This window comes from Eupeodes corollae, chromosome 1 (genome assembly GCF_945859685.1).
Source record: "Eupeodes corollae chromosome 1, idEupCoro1.1, whole genome shotgun sequence".
In the NCBI taxonomy this organism is placed as follows: domain Eukaryota; kingdom Metazoa; phylum Arthropoda; class Insecta; order Diptera; family Syrphidae; genus Eupeodes; species Eupeodes corollae.
Window position 1 is genome coordinate 165,059,158 of NC_079147.1, and position 18,467 is coordinate 165,077,624.

The window sequence follows — 18,467 nt, forward strand, 5'->3', positions numbered from 1 at the left end:
GTAGGTAGGTCGTTTACTAACATGTTCCATAAAAGAGGCGAAAGGACCCCACCTTGGGGAGTGCCTCGATTCACTGATCTGGTGGTAGTAAAACTTCTTATGTTAGAAGTTACTGTCCTGCTTTTGAGCATGAGACTTATAAGATCTATGAGTGATTTCTCTAATTTCAGCTTATTAATTACTGTTGTGGTAACTGACGTTGTTAAAAGCTACCTTCTTTGAATTCGAGGGAATGTTCAATAATATGTACCAGCGAGTGAAGTGCTGATTCTACTGATTTCCCTTAGAGTACCCATGTTGAGCTGTGGAAATGAGACATGGTTTTATGTTATGTCTGATGTAAATTTTAATCAATCTTTCCAAGGTTTTAAGAAGGAAGGATGATAGGCTGATTGGTCGTAGATCTTTAGGGTTAACGTGTGCGGGTTTTCCTGCTTTAGGAATGAAAACAACTTTTGCCATTCTCCGGGCTTTGGGAATATATCTCAACCTTACACAGCTTGTTAGAATGATTTCTAATGGTGGAATGATCATGTCTGAGCATTTTTGTAGTTCGGTCGGAATGATTTCGTCTGGTCCTAGAGATTTATATGGATCAAAGCTGTCTATGGCCCATTGCAGTTTTTCCCGCGTTATTAGATCAACTTAATATCTTGTAGAAGCTAGAGACTCTGATGTTAAGTCGTTGAGTATGTTAGAGCTACCTGGAAAGTGGGTGTCTAATAACAGATTAAGAGATTCTCCATCTGTGATGGTCCACCTGCCTGCTTCTGTCTTTAAGCACTGGGTATTGTTGGACTTTTTGTTTTTAAGGTAAGAACAAAATCAATTTAGCATGAAGCCTCGGAATCCAGCTTTCTCTTACTTTCTTAATAATATTTCATGGTGGACTGTATCGAAAGCTTTTTTATGTCGATATATAGAGCACATGTTAATTTGTATTGGTTCAAAGTCTAAACCCAAAATGCTTATCATTGAAAAACGAAATACTCTCTTAAAAGCTCAGAACTCTTGATTTCACAACTTTTCAAAAATGTTTGAAATAACCGGTAAAATAGAAATAGGTCTATATTTAAAATTACTTTTTTATCCAATTTTTTAAAAACTGGAGTAATCTCAGCTAATTTTAAACTATCCAGAAAAATGCCTTGATATAAAAACTCTTGTTAAATAAGGGTACTCCCTATATTAAAACTTATTTTTTAACAAAATTATTTAAATAACCGTTAGATGTAGTTTAAATGGAACTATTTAGATTTTGAATAGCTTTTTTTACAAAAAATTAAAAACCTGAAAACAAATTAACAAAAGTTGGTAAGAAATAATTTTCGACTCTTTTGAAAGATATAATTAAATACAAATATTGGCTTCAACTAATTTGTCTTATAAAAAATATTGTTTTCAACATTCGGCAACTATTTTTATCTCACAGAAAATATTGTTTTTTTACGTTCTTCCATAAATCTACAAAAAAATAGTACATACATTTTGTAAAATTTTTATGTTTGGTTCATGATATATCGCGAGCAATTATTGACAAAGAGAGGTTCGCTCTGCTTTTATGGCTAAAAAAAAATGCTACCTATTCAATTAAACAGAGTCCGGGTCCGGGTAATGTGTCCGGTTTGTCGAATTGAAAATTTTGACATTTCTCGACGTTTCAATGTCCATAGAGTCGAAATAAAAGATTTTAAGAAAGAAGTCTGTGCGTGCGTGTGTACGTACGTTCGCGACGTTTTTTTCGTTGTCCATAGCTCAAGAACCAGAGGAGATATCGAATCGACTTCAAATAAATTTAATTATACAGTTAATAATGCAGAGGGATGCCGAAAGGGTTCTCAAGAAAATTGCGTAAGTGGTATTTTATCATAGCAGTTTAAAAAAAGTCGATAACGCTAGAGACTCAAATTCAATTTTATATTATATATCGTAACGTTATACCAAATATTTTTATTTTTTCACTTTTTTTTTAAATTAAAAAAAAACTGAAAAACAAATTGTCACCTCGAAAATTTTACGAACAAAAAAACAGTAATCAAAGTTGGTAAAAATTGAATTTCGACTTGAATATCTTTTCAAAAATTTGTTTTGTTTCAACGTTCTGAAATATTTTGAGAAAAATCGAATTGACAGTTAAAAAAAAAAAAAAACCTAAACAAAAAAATTAATAAAAGTTGGTAAAAATTGATTTTTGACTCAAATTAAGTAATATTGTTTTTAACATTCTTAAAAATTTTGAGAAAAACCCTAATTGACATCTTTTTACAAAAAGAAAAAACCTAAAAAAACAATACTAAAACCGGGTAAAAATTTACTTTCGACTCAAATAGCTTTTTAAAAATTAAAAATACTGTCTTCAAACTTTGTTTATTTCATAGAAAATATTGTTTTCGATATTCAGTATTTTTTTTAAAAATCCAACAGTTCGTTTTTTCATAAAAAAAATAAAATCTACAAAAAAATAGTACGCAAATTTGGTAGAATTGATGTTTGGTTCATCCAATTTGTAAAAATTTAAGGAATGCTACTAAAATTGGTAAAAATTTGTTTTCGACTAAAGATCAATTTTACAAAACTAGATTTTTAAACTAAACTATTTCTTTATATAAAAAATATTGTTGGTAATTTTTAAATTTTAAAGAATAATTCAATTGACAACTTTTTCAACCCAAAACGAAAGCCTACAACCTTTTAAGAAAGACAAATTGTTAGACGGGATGGGAAATTATCAGTGTGGTTCGCATCCCAGCCTCTTTTTTATCATACCTTGAAAAGGCTTCACTTAAAAAAAAAATGCCACATATGTTGCTGCAGTAGAAGGCTAATACAAAAGTGCAATATAATTCAAAAATAAATGTTTATTGCTTTCAAACAAAAAAGGAACATATTTTATACTTAAATCCAACTTTCACTATAAGACTGCAGTATAAAAATGTCTAAGGAAACAGCGAGGATTATAGTTACCTGAAAGTTACGCAGAACACACACAAGACCAGGTAGTTGTTAAATAATTCCAAAGATTTAACAGCTCAAGGGATTTATAAACATCACAGAGATCCCCTGACATAGAAAGAATATCTATATCTAGGCGTGTACAGCATCCCACTGGGAAAAATATAAACTTTCTCGAAAAGTCGCTGGTAATTGTGAGTTTTCTTTTCTCTCACAACAAAAATATAATTGCAAAAATTTGATTTCAATAAATATGACTTAACGCAGCTTATTCCCAAGCATTTAATTTTATTTTCTTGCTATAATCAACCCACAGCCGCAGTACAGCCGTAGGCACAGGAACAGGCACAGCCAAGGTAAGGCGTCCGCTTTTACTTTGCGTTTGCTCGACTTGGTCGTTCAGTCGTATTATCCGATGCGATGCCACGTTTACCTTGTTGGGGTTTTACAACCCAAGCCAATCAATTGATTCAATTGACAAGTTGTCTCTTATTTTGTTTATATCAAAGTATAATTCAGTTGTGGTGTTGTCTTGTCTATCTATCGATTCCCAGGTCTAGCGATGACGATATTGCCTTATCAAAGATCTAAAAGGTACATGTTTTGTTTTGGATTTTTATTCGTAAGAGAAATTTAATTTAATGGAAAGATGTTTGAAGCCGGTTAAGTATATTTTGATGTGTGCCTTCGAGTATAGATAAACTAAATCAATCTTATTTTCATTTTTATTTTCTTCAAAATTTTGTATCTTTTCAAAGCTAGAAAACACTTTGCCTTTTAACCGTTTTTACTTTATGTAACTAAAAGTTATTTATTTGTTCAGTTTCTTTTTTAAAGTCGCAAGCAAACTGAAGACATGATGCGAAATGCCTTAGGTGATGGTTTTGAATATAGAAACATCGGTCGGTGGGTAAAGTGGATATCGATATATGCAATATATTTATTCCATTTTCCAATACTTGTTCTATGCAAAATAAGTATTGGGAATCTAGAACCTAGAATGAACAAAATGTGGGTAGTGTTTGTACTTCCGTGGTTCCAAGGTTATTTTAACTAAACGCTTCCACATATTGTTGACATTTTGAAACGCATATTTTTATTCATTTCATACTCCCATGCGGTGTAATATTTGTTGTACTTTTATTAATGACCAAATTTTAGAAAACTAAAATGTGGATGATAATAAAGTAACGGAAAATCAAGATTTTGTCGGCGTTGTACTCCTTCAAATTCTTCAACAAACCTGTGCCCAGGCCATAGACCTGGTTTCGAGTCAATTCAAAAATCATCATTTTTGACTTATCAGTGTTAGTTTGTAGATACCATACGTCGCAATAGTTTTAAGGTCTATTAATAAGAAGCTGAAGTAAGGAAGGGGATTCACCAATTAACACCAAATCGTCCCTCGTATTCGTTTTTTTTGTTGTTTGGTATGGAAGGTTTGGATAGGAGGTGTAGGTGTGCATTATTTTTGAATTCCTGAACATTGCAATGATAGGGAAAGATAGAGCGTGGCAAGGCGTTCCACATTCGCGTAGTACGGCAAAAAAAATGAATCTCTGTACTTTATAGTACGGCCGAAGTTGGGCTAAAGGGTAAACTGATGGGCATTCCTAGAAGAGCGGGTATTATGGTTAAATTGTTTAAGGGGAGGAATGCAACTGGCTATTTTACTAGAGCATATTCCGTTAAAATAACGGTAAAAAAGGGTGAGACAAGAAACTTTGCGTCGATGAGTGACGTATTCGAATTGATAATGTTAATGTCACCAATCATTTTATAAAACTCATCTCTAAATACTGTCCAAGAGGCTTTAAAAGGTTACTGGAGCACCAGCCTAGGGATGAAAATTATCTTCAAGTTTCGGAGGTTTTGTAGATTGTAGCCATATCAGACGGAGAGACACATTTCTTGCAACGTCTCTTTTGGCGACATAGCGTATGTGATCGCTCCACCAAAGGTGGTTGCTGATGCACATTGCGAGGATGTCGAGATTTTCCGTTTCGTTGATGCAAAGAAAGTTTATCTCGCTTGAACTATACTATACAGGGTGGCTAAAGTTTTATTTCTTGGTTTCTTAAAATGTACATTTTTTTTTTAAAACAATTATTAAAAATTTGAAACTGCTTCGTTAATATTAGAAAATGCAGAAGTATCAGCAATATCAGAAATTGTTAAATCGTCAGGCTACAACTTCAAATTAGCTCTTCTGAAGTCAAAATTATATAAGCAATGAAAGGAATTACTGTGTTCATTAAGGTGATTACTTAAGTCAAGAAAAATGTCCCAGGGGGTGATATTTATCAATATTAGTAATTCCTGATCTAGATTCCAGAACAAGAGTGCTAATAGCGTCAGAAGAAAATACTAAATCGAGAATCCGATGTTTTGAGTTTTTATTAGCCGTAATGGCCCAAATTTGAAAAAGCCTTATACTATCTATGTACCATACTTGTGTTAATTTCTTAAAACATCTGTTATTTTTTCAGATAAAACTTAAGATGGCGAAAAACTATCTTGCTCTTGTTATGTTTTTGTCTTCGACTTTTTTTCTTGTTTTGGATGTAAACGGGGATGAAGTTTTCAGCGATGTTGTCAATAAGACAAGCACAGGAATTGTTAGTTAATTTTTATACCTGTAACATTTTTATAAATACTTATAATTTTCCTCAAAATAATTATTTCAGTCAAAAAAATCAAAACGTGCAATCGGAATGGATAATGAAGAAACCCGAGAATCAAATGAACTGACTTCAAGAGATGATTTAGGGTATTTAATTTATAGATAATTAAAAATAATATTAGTAACAAATTATAATATATTTATTATTTGTAATAAAGGTCATTTGCAAAACGTGCTCCGTCTGGCTTCACCGGAATGCGGGGCAAAAAATATTACGAATACAGTGACCCTAGTCCCAACGCCCTGGATTGGAGTTTTGATGACGACTTTAGTGTAAATGACATTCGTAACAAAAAAGCACCCTCGGGATTCAATGGAGTTCGAGGCAAAAAGATGGATCAATTGGAATATGAGAAAAGCTTATTGGATCAACTATTTCGCCGACTCTATCAGGAAAATAATGATTTTAACGACTTGAGTGTCTATCGATCAGACACACCTCTCTATTCACATGGTTATTCAGAAAATGATGGATGGGCAGAAAATGCATTGGATAAACGTGCTCCTTCTGGATTCACGGGAATGAGGGGGAAGCGTCCTTTGGATTTTCCTTTTGATGGTGGAAAACGTGCTCCCAATGCATTCTTTGGCGTTCGCGGCAAAAGAGACTACAAACGATCAACTGCAGAACAGTTTGTGAGTATAATATTTTTATTTGAAGATTATATTTATACAAAATATTAAATGTAGATATTTGTAAGTTTAGTAATATATTTGAAAAATAATTAATTAAATTAAGAAATTCAAACATTTCACCATGCGTGGCAAAAAGCAACCGGAATTTTTAGGTTTTCGCAATAAATTCGTTGGAGTACGTGGAAAGAAAGACTCGAATGCAGCAAAACTACAAAGGCTTGAATCACAAATGCTTGGATTACCTCTGAATAGCTACCGTTCTGTATCAAGGTTTTTGATTGATTCTCCAGAACCCATGTCCTTTAAACGGGCTCCCTCTGGTTTCGTGGGAATGCGTGGAAAGAGAGAAGTTAGCAGAGGTAAGAAATTTAAAAATGTTTGTTTAAATTTATTTATTTATTTAATTCGTTAAAATCTAACGTTAACAATATTTAAAAAAATTCTTATAATCTAATAATATCTAATATCATAATTTATATTTATTATACAATATTGTTGAAAAACATAAGTTTAAATTGTTTACATTTTATATTATCATTTACAGATTCTAAACAAAAATGAAATTCGTTATAAATTGTTATTAACTGATTGAGAGGGCTACATACACCATAGTTTGATCTGCTAAATATTTGAATAATAGGTTGCTGTCGCCTTAAACTTGCACGACTGAAACTGAAATTTAATTTACTTAGAACTGATGGTAATGATATCGAACCATTAATAATCCCAACAATAAAACAAAATTGTAAATACTTTCTGTGGTTAGTCAAAGAAGGGAGGCTGATCAAAGCTAGTCTTTGAGAATAAGGAGGAAATAGATTTTCCCTTGCCCATGGAAGAGACCGAAGACAGAAACGCAGAAACCTTTTTTGGATCGCTTCAATTCTTGAAACATGTATTGAGTAATAAGGTGACCATACCACACAGCCGTATTCTAAAATTGGTCTAACAAACGAAATAAATAGAAGTTTAAGAACATAAGGATCCCGAAAATCACGACCGAATCTTTTAATGAATCCAAGAACCCTATTGGCTTTCTTAATTATATAACTTAAATGATCATTAAATGATAATTTGGGATCTAGAATAATACCTAAGTCAGAAAACATAGAAACTTTACATACCGGACAAGAATCAAACATATAGTCGTACAAAAACGGAATTTTTTTACGTGTAAAACTCATAGTTTTACATTTGTCAACATTTAAAACAAGTCGGTTTTTATTGCACCATTCCCTAAATATTGTTAAGTCTTCTTGTAATAATAAACAGTCAGAGGAGGATTTTATACTTTTGAAAAGCTTAATGTCATCAGCATAAATAAGGACAGACGAGTTTTTTAAGTTTGAAACCAAGTCGTTAATAAATAAAACAAATAAAATAGGACCTAGGTGGCTGCCCTGAGGGACGCCAGAATTGACAACAAATTGAATTGAACTTTCATTACGAAACAAAACAGAATAACGACGATTTTTTAAGTATGAAGAAATCCAATTTATAAAATTGTTGTTAAATCCTAGATGGTATAATTTTAGAATTAGTGTATTGTGACATAACTTGTCAAAGGCTTTACTAAAGTCAGTAAATACGCAATCAACTTGCCCGCGTTTTTCAAATACATCTAGACAAAAGGACACGAAGTTAAATAAATTAGTTACAGTGGATCTCTTTTTGACAAAGCCATGCTGGCTATCACAAATAAGAGAACTACAATGAAAAGAAAGAACATTACTCACAATTGACTCAAACAGTTTAGGTATCACAGATAGTTTCGCAATGGGCCTATAGTTCATTATTTCATTCTTTGGGCCTTTTTTGTGTATGGGAATAATAAATGAACTTTTCCAGATAACAGGAAAAATTGAACTTTTTAAGGATGCATTGAAGAGAACACATAACGGATATGACAAATAAGAAGCACATTTTTTTAATATATAAGATGGAACACCATCGGGGCCTGGAGTAAAGCACTCATCGAGTTTTAAAATATGTTGAGCAACTGTGTCTTCACTTATTTCAAAATTAATTGCGTTTAAATGAGTAAAGCTGTCAGAAGAAGAAGAAAAAGAAGAGGAATTATTAAAGTCTGATTCTTCAAATGCTACTTTGAATTGATTAGCAAACATGTTTGCAATAATCTTTGGATCATGACTAGTTGACGAATTATTTGACATCGAATTCGGATAGCCACATGTTTTCCTTTTATTATTAACGAAATTCCAGAAACTATCTGGATTAGATTTAATACCATGTTCTATTTTACAAATGTAATCGTCATATAGAATGTTAGAATAATCAGAAAAGAGTTGTTTTAGAATTAAGAAAGTTCTGTAATCATCGTCAGTTCTAGTTATGTTATATTTTACCCAAGCTTTGTTCCTTTTATTTTTTAAGTTTTTAATACGCGTATCAAACCATGGTGGTGCATTTGAAGCAAAACGTGATCTTTTTAAAGGAATAGTTTCGTAAAAGCAGTTAAAAAGAGTTCTATAAAAATTATTACACATATCCTCAATATTACAATTACAAAATAATTGATTCCAATTTACAGTTATTAACATATCAAAAAGATCTACAAAATTACATTTAGAAAAGTCAAATTCAAGTTTGTTGTTATTATTGTTATTGTAAGGAGAAGACATGTTTAAACCTAGTGAAATATCTAATGCAGGATGATGTCGATCTTCGTCTATTAGTTTTACAGTAGCAGGTAAAACAGCAATTTCGTTGTTAATTGTATCGACGAAAAACACTAAGTCAAGAATTTTTCCAAAACGATTTCTCATTCCATTGAATTGACTTAAACCACACGATGACATACCATCTATACATGTTAGTTCATTAAGGCTGGACGCATTTATTGGAACATGGAAGTTGTCGTCATCAATTTTTGTCCAGTTAAGGTTTGGTAGATTAAAGTCACCTACGATCAAAATTTCATCTTCGGGTTCCATAAGTACATAAATATTTTCTATGCAGTCATTAATCTTTTCATAAGCCTCATTGTTTGAACTTGGAGGAATATACGCAGAGATAATAAATAAATGGCCAGATTTCAACTTGATTTTGATACATAGAGCTTCGACACCTGTGGCTCGAAAGTCATCTATCAGGTAACACGTAAGTGAGGTCTTGATCGCAAAAAGAATTCCTCCTCCGACAACATTAGAGTCTTTTTCATCATGTCGATCACGTCTGAATGTGTTTTTATTTTTGGTTAGAAACAAAAAGTGAAATTTGAACTACCAAAAATTTAATGGTTTTTAAGGGTTGAAACTTATACAGTGGCTCCACGAGTATCGGACAAAGAGTAAATTTTCGCAATGCAATTTCTCCAAGATAATGTATAGAAGAAGAAGAACTTATTTTGTAACAAATTCAATTGAAAATTAAGTTTTAATAAAAAACTGCATTTCAAATTATTAATTAGCAAATACATTAAAAAAAAAAAACATTCCTAAATTTAATCTCTCACACATAACTGGACTCTAGCTGCATTTGCTCAATGATAATGTTGTTATTAACCTTTTAGGAAAATTTGTACTAACATTTAAAGAAGTTTCTTGCTTTTTGTCGAAATGACATCAAAATTAAAACAAACGTCTTTGTAAATTCAAAAACTAGTTTTGGTGCATAGCCACAAAACGACGATGACGGTAAATCAGTACAAGAAACAGTAGAAATTTTACATGCCCTTCCATAGTTTCATAATTTCAGCATAAAAGTAAAAGGAAAGAAGATGGAATCGTGCGATTAGAATCTGCGTTTTTGGCTAATCAACTAAAATTCCTTTTCATCTTCGGAATCTCTAAAGATTTTTTTGAAAGAGACCCCGAGTAAAGAAGTCAGCAATGAAACTTTTACCATAGAAGTAATGGCCAAAATGGCCATGCAGCCATTAAAAAGTTATTTATCAGTGAAAAAATAGAAATGAAAGACTTAAGTGTGCTTAGGAACATAAACAACATTGGGCAGGTTCAGGCGACATAAGGGAATTGAAAGTAAGGCAAGTTTCTAGTATCTTTATTGGCAACTTTATTGGAAAGTTGACTGGAAAGTTAGCCAAGAAAAATCTCCCTTACTATCAAGTGAACTTATGTCACAATGACAATTGATGAACTGAAAGCTGAACTTTATTACTCCATGAATTATTTATTTTCTTCACAATTACATTTAATATTTTGAGTAAAACGGTTCCTTGTCAAATTGGAAGAGAAATAAGTAATATTTCTCTACAATACAAAATACAAATCGTGATGGATTTGTAGTTTGTCTGAGGAGCGTTTTGTAGACAATAATGTTTTTGATAGTTTTTGTACAATGCACTGAAGGTAAAGGTTCGTCAAGTAAAGTTCCAAGTTTGAAGATTATGACAGTTGAAATACTAGCTAGATGCCTTGGTCAAAATGTACGATTAGAGAATGCAGTTGACTGCTAATGAAGTCCCTAATGGTATCTGCACCTGCCCATTGCCTGTCTTGTTGGAAATGGGCGAAACTACATATCTTTGCATTCTAAGTTAACCATTAGATATAAGACAATATTATAAATTATAGGTTTTTTTTCACGAAACAAAAGCAAATGAAGAATTTACTCATAAGTAAACTCGGGCTCCTCTAAGGCGGTACTACTGGCGGTTGATTAGTCAAGATATGAGAATGTGCTGCAAGTTCTAGTGATCGGAACTAACATTTTGGGGAGGGTAATGCATCAAATGAATTAAATGACTAACATCAATATTAAACTCAGAATGCAAGACCTTCTACTAGGACTACTATCAAAAGCAGGCATTATGTACAGCAAGGTCGCTGTCGTGGTTATTGTATTTCTACCCTTAACTGTCCTAAGGTGCTTAAAACACAGATAAAGTAACCTGACATTAATGCAATCGACCAGTATTTTAAAAACTTGTCTCTTCAATACCTCGACGCCTTGAGAAATCGGTTTTATTAAATGTCTGATTAGGTGTGAGGTGTTGAGTAATAGAGTTGTTTTTGTTTTTAATATTAATTTGCTGTTTAATGGCTTACATTATAATTTCACTCATTTAAAATAAAAAATGTTTTTAATTGTAATATAAAATGTTTATAATGACACTCTCCATACATTTGCTTGTAGAAAATGCATTGCAAACATTTACATATATTTCATGTGTCCGATTAGTAGGAGCCACAGTACATAAATTTACTGGTATTCAAACTTTTTGCAACTAACAGTACCTGTAGCAAAGTAAGCCAAATATTGAAACTAAAATGGCTCTGAGATCAAAAGTAGTCTTTTTGTTCATACAAATGTTTTATAAATCGTTATTATACTACAAGTAAACTTTTAGAGACGCTTAAAAATGATTAACCTTTACACCCAATTCTATGTTTTTTTGGAAAATATTTAAAAAATGCCCGGGTCTTGTATGAACACAGGAAGCAATAAGGAAATAGCATCCGTTTAAGGTAGATGCAGGGTGTTTAGTGGCCGATTTATGTTTTTAAACAATATTTTTTCCGTTCGGATTCGGCTTAAAATTGTAAGTCCTCTCCATCACTGGCAACATTACTCGCACACAGGAATGGTTGAGAGTTGTAAGTCAATAGGCCCTGGTTCTCTAGAAACTTCTATGCCACCTAATTTAGTGGTGGATTAGGTCATTTGAATCAGTGATCGTGGGAATTTCTCAATCAAGATGTCACACAGAGCGTCGATTGTATGGGGATGGTGTACAAAAATCAGAATGCTAGGGAATTTGTTGTTTTTGCATAGAATGAGCTTGGGAAACACAAATCAGAAATTAATTATATTAAATTAAAGTAATAAATGCTTTAAAAACAAAATTCTGACACATTAATAGAAAATCTTACAACTTAAAAAAAGTCCCCCTATTTTCTATTTTTATTTTAATATTTAATAAAGAACACTTTTGTTTATAATCTTTCCTTTTTGCGAGTACAATATAAAAATTAAAAATACAAATATATTTTCCAAAAATTACAGTTGTTATTTTTCATTTTATTAGTTTCATCGCTGTCTTCAATCACAGTTTCTTGATAATCTTGTCCTAAATTTTTGGATTACAAGAAATAGAAATTGAGTTCATCATCGTGTACTGCAATTTTTTTCGAAACTGTGGATGGAAGGCAAAACTTTTAGCCTGGTCTTAATTCTCATTATTCTGAGCTTATGCTAGGTTTGAAATATTAACCTCATTTCGTTTTGAATTACCAACTCATAAAAATCAGATTTAAGACTGAGTTAAAGTATTTTGAATACTTACCTGGGTGACTATGTTGCGAAAGTTTAGGATCGGACTTATCTTAGTTCGTATTATGAGTTGCATCGCCTATGTAACATTTTGCTGCAGCATTTGTCTTCGATTAAATGTTACAAACACTTCCATCGATCATTGTAAATTACATTTTAAAAGAAATATCTATGCTAAACCCATTCTTTTGAAAATAATGCTTAGAGAGCTGAACTATCATTTCATTCAATTTGGCTCCTTCTTCTTGAACAAGAATACATTTTTGTTTGATGTATGTTCGAAATTTTAACTTTGCTTTCACCACTTATATTAAGAATCTCTTGGAGATCAACAGATGCTGTTGTTTCTGTTGCCTTTTGGTTAACAGGAAGCAATTTTTCCACTTCTTTAGTTTATATAAACTGGGAAAAAGATCGTTGTGCATTATAACGACTGTTTTTAATAGTTTATAATTTCTTTCCAAAAATCTAAATACAAAGCCAGAGCCTTTACAGGAGTTAAAGTGGAAATTCGATTTGAGCTTGGGCCCGCTCCACCTGCATCAGATAAACGCTTAGAAAGCTCAGCTCCATATTGTAGGCTTTCACCGAATGTCTTTTTAGGTGGTCCTCGATTATTTCCTTCAAAGTTGGTTTCAAGCCTTGAGGAAGTAAAAATTCACAGTTTAGCGTGGTTTCGGGAGCATTGTTTCCATCGCCTAGCCATATTGCAATCAAAATTTCTAATTTTTTTAGTTAAATCATTTCTAATTAAATTTGAGCAGCATTCAATTTTTACTATATCTACTAAAACATAGTCAATTAGATACTCAATCTTGGGACCTTTTCCAATTGAAGAACATTTTTCGAAAATTTGTTTATTTTTTAATATGGGACTTGGTGATAAAAGGTTAAATGTTTGAACGTTAACAAGTATTAGCAAACAAAACTGAACACTTTTGGAAAGTAAAAAAATTAAAAATTATAAAAAAAAATTGCTACAGCTTCTACAGTCTAATTTAAACAACACCAAAAGAGAGTTTTTACGTCTCAAAAAGGTAAACATTTGAATTTAATTTTTTTAACACTTTTTTCACTTAAAAATAAATAAAAAAAACATACGCACCAGATCTAAAAGTATACATTTTTATAATTCATCAAAAATAATTTACTTGTATTCACACGCTGAAAGATTCATCAGTTTAATCTGGTTAGAAGGAGAACTGAAACTCAAATGACCTTAACATCTGAAAAAAAAACCGCTAATCCATACAAACTGGAATGTAAACAATGCAAAAATAGGTCATAATATATTTCTAATATAAGCATTTAAATCAGCACAAAATCACGCTTCACAACAAGACTGACAATAATTACCTTATTATGTCTTAAACAAGTTCGCTATCTATCAGGAAACATTAATAAAAAACTATAAATACCTAATAGTTATTCAGCTTATTAGTTAATGAATTCATGAAAATGGTTAAAGAGAAAATCCACGACTTTCGATTTGATAGGGAAAAGGTCAGCCTCCCTGAGACTTCCAAGAGCGATTATTTTGATTATTATGAAATTTAAAAAAAGGATTTAAAGTTATATCCATTCAAAATTCACAAGTGATTTTTTTCACGCAAACACTTTTGTGAAGATTCCATTTTTAAGGAGCGGCTTCTCAGTTATTAACGATTAGGTTAATAAACAAAAGTACTGTTACTGGGCTCTAAGAGCCCTCTACTGAAACACCAAAAGCCATTGCATTGCCTCAAAGTAACTGTTTGGTGTGCCTTATCTACACACGGGATAATTGGAACATTATTTTTGGGAATGCTCGGGGCCAGACGACAAATGTTAATAGTCTTAATTACAGACATGCATGATAACCGATTTCTTTTCGCCGAACCTGCATGCCCATCCATTGCACATGTGGTTTTAACAGGATGGTGCGACCGCACACACGGCTAGAAGTTCGATGAGTAAGCGAGAAAGTTTCTTATCAGCTGGAGACAGGTTCCATTTAGCTATAAGAGTTCTGCTCATTTTGCATTCAGCGACATTCTCTCATTGCTCGGAGAGTATATTAAATGGCCAACTGTTCAACATTACACCAATATTTCTCAAGTAAAATCACATCTTCAATATCACTTAATCAAATTGTTAAGTCTGAAGATATTATTTTCCAAAATAGGCATTCCAAAAAAAAAGAGGATGGCAAAAGAGAACTTATTGCTTCCGTGTCACTAACTTGTGCCTCTTTGAGGTAAATTTCAGCCATCATCTCAAAGTATGTTATTTCATAGTTTTAAATTTTATTTCTAATTCCTTCTCATAAAAAATTGACCCGTGTTCTTTAAGAACTTTTGCAATTTCTTCAAAAATTGTTCTTCGCCGGGTTTTTAGGGTCTCGGAGCTGGTCCTTTCTCTTTCTGCTCTCCTCCAAGAAAAGCAGAATTGATTTATGTTCCCAACCTTAAAAAAGGAAATAGAGTGGTTCATCTGAAAGAATAACTTACTTTTCCTTTTAGCGACCTTGTTTGCTTGTAGCTCCACAAGCTGTCTGCTTTTATACATAAAAACAAAAGAGTTAGATTTATTTATTTCCACAAGATTAATATGTTTATATTTACCTGTATTTTGTTCTACTTCTGGAACAGGATGAGGTTCATCAACTTTAGAATGCTGGACACTAGACTGGAGGTAAGACCTAGCAAATTGGTCATCTACAAAACAAGAACAAAATAAGTCAGTTTTGAAGTTTAAAAAATAAATCGTAATTACCTTCTAAAATTCGGATGCAAATAGCTTCTTCATCGTCTATTATCCACAGAACATCCTCAAATAAAACTTCAACTAACACTTTGTATCTTTTTGTTTACCAACAAATACAAAAAGCAGAAATCAATTTCAAGTTTCTTGAAATTTAACCATGTGTTGAATCAGATGCTTTGTCAGATACCTGCATACCCCAGAAATTCTTGGATACCTTTGGATTCCTTTTTTGACAGCTATTTTTTGGTCAGCTGTTATTGTACTCGTAAAACACGAATCCGGATACCCCTGAAAAACGTTTCCAAATTCTGCAAAAATTGTTCCATTCGCGCTACAGCGGACAGAACAACCAAGAACGTGGACTATGGACTATTTTATATGAGGATATGTGAAGTCGCTTGTTTACGCAGATAAACCCAAGACGGTTGACAATTTGGAAGAGAATATTTAGGCCCAATTTCCGCAAAAACTGGATCTACCGATTGGAATTTATAGGAGACAGCAACTTGAACGAAATCATTTTAAAAGATAATAGCAAACCCTTATCTTTATAATAAAGCTTAATTCGTTTAAATGACTAATATGCATTTTATTTTTTCTTGAAAAACAAGCTTATACAAAAAAACACCCTTTACAATAATTATACATCTCTCGATGTAGACATTACCCATATTTTTTGGGATTCTATAAATAGTATAGTAGAAAATTAGCAAGAAAACGCATCGTAGGCAGATTTTTGTATTACAACTGAAAGACCTGTTAGAATAATAATTTAAAAAAACACCAATAGAAGAAAGTTTTATGAAAATCAAAAGTTAAAATTAACTTCAGCAAAAAAACTAATAAAATGGACAATTTTCAAGAGGAAATGGTAAGAAAACATATGGAAATTGAGATTCTATAAAAAAAAGTTAATTTAACAACTACAGCTTTGACATAAAATAAAAACTTCAAGAAGGGGGTTTGTTCGTAGACTACTACATTAACATGTGGTGCTTCAAACTCGCTTTAATTCTTTAAGTATATAACTGAATCTAGTTGAAATGAGCTTGATCTGACTCGATTCCAGTCGGGGATTGGAGTCGAGTAAAAGATTGTGAAGAAAAAAATGTGTAGAGGAGTTGGTATTACAGAAAATGCTTTATGGTCTGTTTATTTGCATGTTTGTGTACAAAAATTATAGTTTTGTTTTAATCAAATTAAAAAAAATTGCACATGGAGTAGGAGCATATTCTTATATGGTGCTGAACTATTCAGTTCTTTATTGTTTAACACGAATCAAACTATCTCACTTGCACTTCATAAGAAACAACATTTACATATTAGAAAGTGCTGTCAAACTTGATCATTTTTAAATCTTCTTGTGCGGTAAAAAGATTTATTTAATCTAAACTGAGATAAACCTTTGGTGAAAACATAGCAAAACTTAATAATCTTTTCTATTGTTTTCTCTTGCAAATAAGCCCAGTCAGTCCATTTTTATCAACAAAACTAAATAATATCAACAGTAACAGATTGATTTTTTTTTCCAAAGAGTAACACATGATCCCAAATGCACAACTACTCAACGAACACAGCCATAGAGATACAAATGCAATGTCAATCGTACCAACATTTGAACGAAATCACATGAGATCCATTCGAGACTCGTATTTATCGGTAGTATTCATCGTACGGATATTGTTTTTGTTATTACGTTCGTTTTGTTCGCATTTCATATATAGTAAAGTGAGAAATTCCCAACAAAACGATCCGCAGTGGCCAGATTTTTGTATTTAAAAATTGGTACAACTGAAGGAAGATCTGTCAAAATAATAATTAAAAACTTCAAAAAGGGGGTTTGTTCGTAGACCATTACATTAACATGTGGTGTTGAAAAGAGGTTTAAGCTCGCCTCAATTCTTTATATACCTGAATCGAGTTGAGATTTATCTATTCTAAACTGAGATAAAGCTTTTTTGGAAACATAGCAAAACATAAGTATCTTTTCTATTGTTTTTTCTTGCAAAATAAGCCCAGTTAGTCCATTTTCACTAACAAAACTTAATAATATCAACAGTAATAGATTCGTTTTTTTCCGCAATGGAAAACACACATGATTCCAAATGCAGAACTACTCAACAAACACCAGCCATCGAGATACAAATGCAATATCAATCGTACCAACATTTGAGAACGAAATCACATAAGATCCATTCTATAGTGAGATTCTACTCTAACTTTTATCGGTGTTATTCTCACTATTGATATTGTTTTTGTTATTCGTGTAAAATCCTACTTTACTATGGATAGATTTCCCAACAAAACACTGATATTCTTGTAAAATCCCACTATTGATAGATTTTCCAACAAAACACGGGTATTATTGCTTATTCTATGAATTAATTGCGAAAAAATTATCTTTTTGTAAAAGAAATCAAATAACCACAAAACTGTAAGTGCAATATGATAAAATCTGAGTGTCTTAAACCGTCGACCTTGAAAAATTGCAACACTTACCACAAATGCATTTCTTCGTCCCTTTCCTATGTAGGCATATTACGCATGTAAAAAAAAGAAAACTTTGTTCCCCATTGCACTCTTAAAAGTGTATTTAGTTCTTAAACGTTTTTGTATTTTGAGTTAAGTTTTTCTACAGCCCTCTGTATCCCTCTAATTTCCTTTTCTTATGAATATAATTTTCCAGGACAGATGAAGAAATACCTCATACGTATAGTCTGAACTAAAACCTAAACAAGTATGCATATAGGGGCTATAGGGCTATAGGCAAGAAGGTACATTTTTTTGTGCTACTTGTAACTCTTCAAACAGTATACTATACCCCTACCGACTTTACAGAAAAACATAGTTAAAAAGTGTAAATGAGTTCCATACAAACATTTAAGATTTTGTGTGTAGGGATTTAGAGTTGCCACTTGACAGAGAAGTGCTCGTTAACCTTTTTGGTTAAGTGGTGTGGTTGAACGGCTAACGTTTTTCTTTCTTTAAAATAACTGCAGGCGATTTTTTTTGGAGTAGATTCAAAACGACGATGTTGTTGCGGAAATTATTTATAAAACTACTGTTCATTCATTTTGAAACACATACGGTGTGTGTAGATATGTTTAAATATGTAACTTGCTAAATGAAAAACGTGATTTGATTGAAATTAAACGTTTTTATACTCAACTTGATTGATGTATACACAACATACATA

The 18,467-nt window shown here is 32.1% G+C and overlaps 1 protein-coding gene across 2 annotated transcripts in view; it reads left to right on the plus strand.

Annotated features, from left to right (window-relative positions):
* LOC129942552 (tachykinins) overlaps positions 1-18,467 on the plus strand; it is a 66,324-nt gene that overhangs the window by 40,124 nt on the left and 7,733 nt on the right. Inside the window, exons 2-5 of one of the 2 annotated variants that reach the window (XM_056051546.1) lie at positions 5,442-5,570; positions 5,640-5,722; positions 5,794-6,271; positions 6,375-6,630. In XM_056051546.1, coding sequence (XP_055907521.1) covers positions 5,454-5,570; positions 5,640-5,722; positions 5,794-6,271; positions 6,375-6,630 — 934 coding nt within the window. In that variant the 5' untranslated portion in view covers positions 5,442-5,453. The remainder of the gene's footprint in view (positions 1-5,441; positions 5,571-5,639; positions 5,723-5,793; positions 6,272-6,374; positions 6,631-18,467) is intronic. The other variant, XM_056051547.1, reaches the window with a different exon arrangement.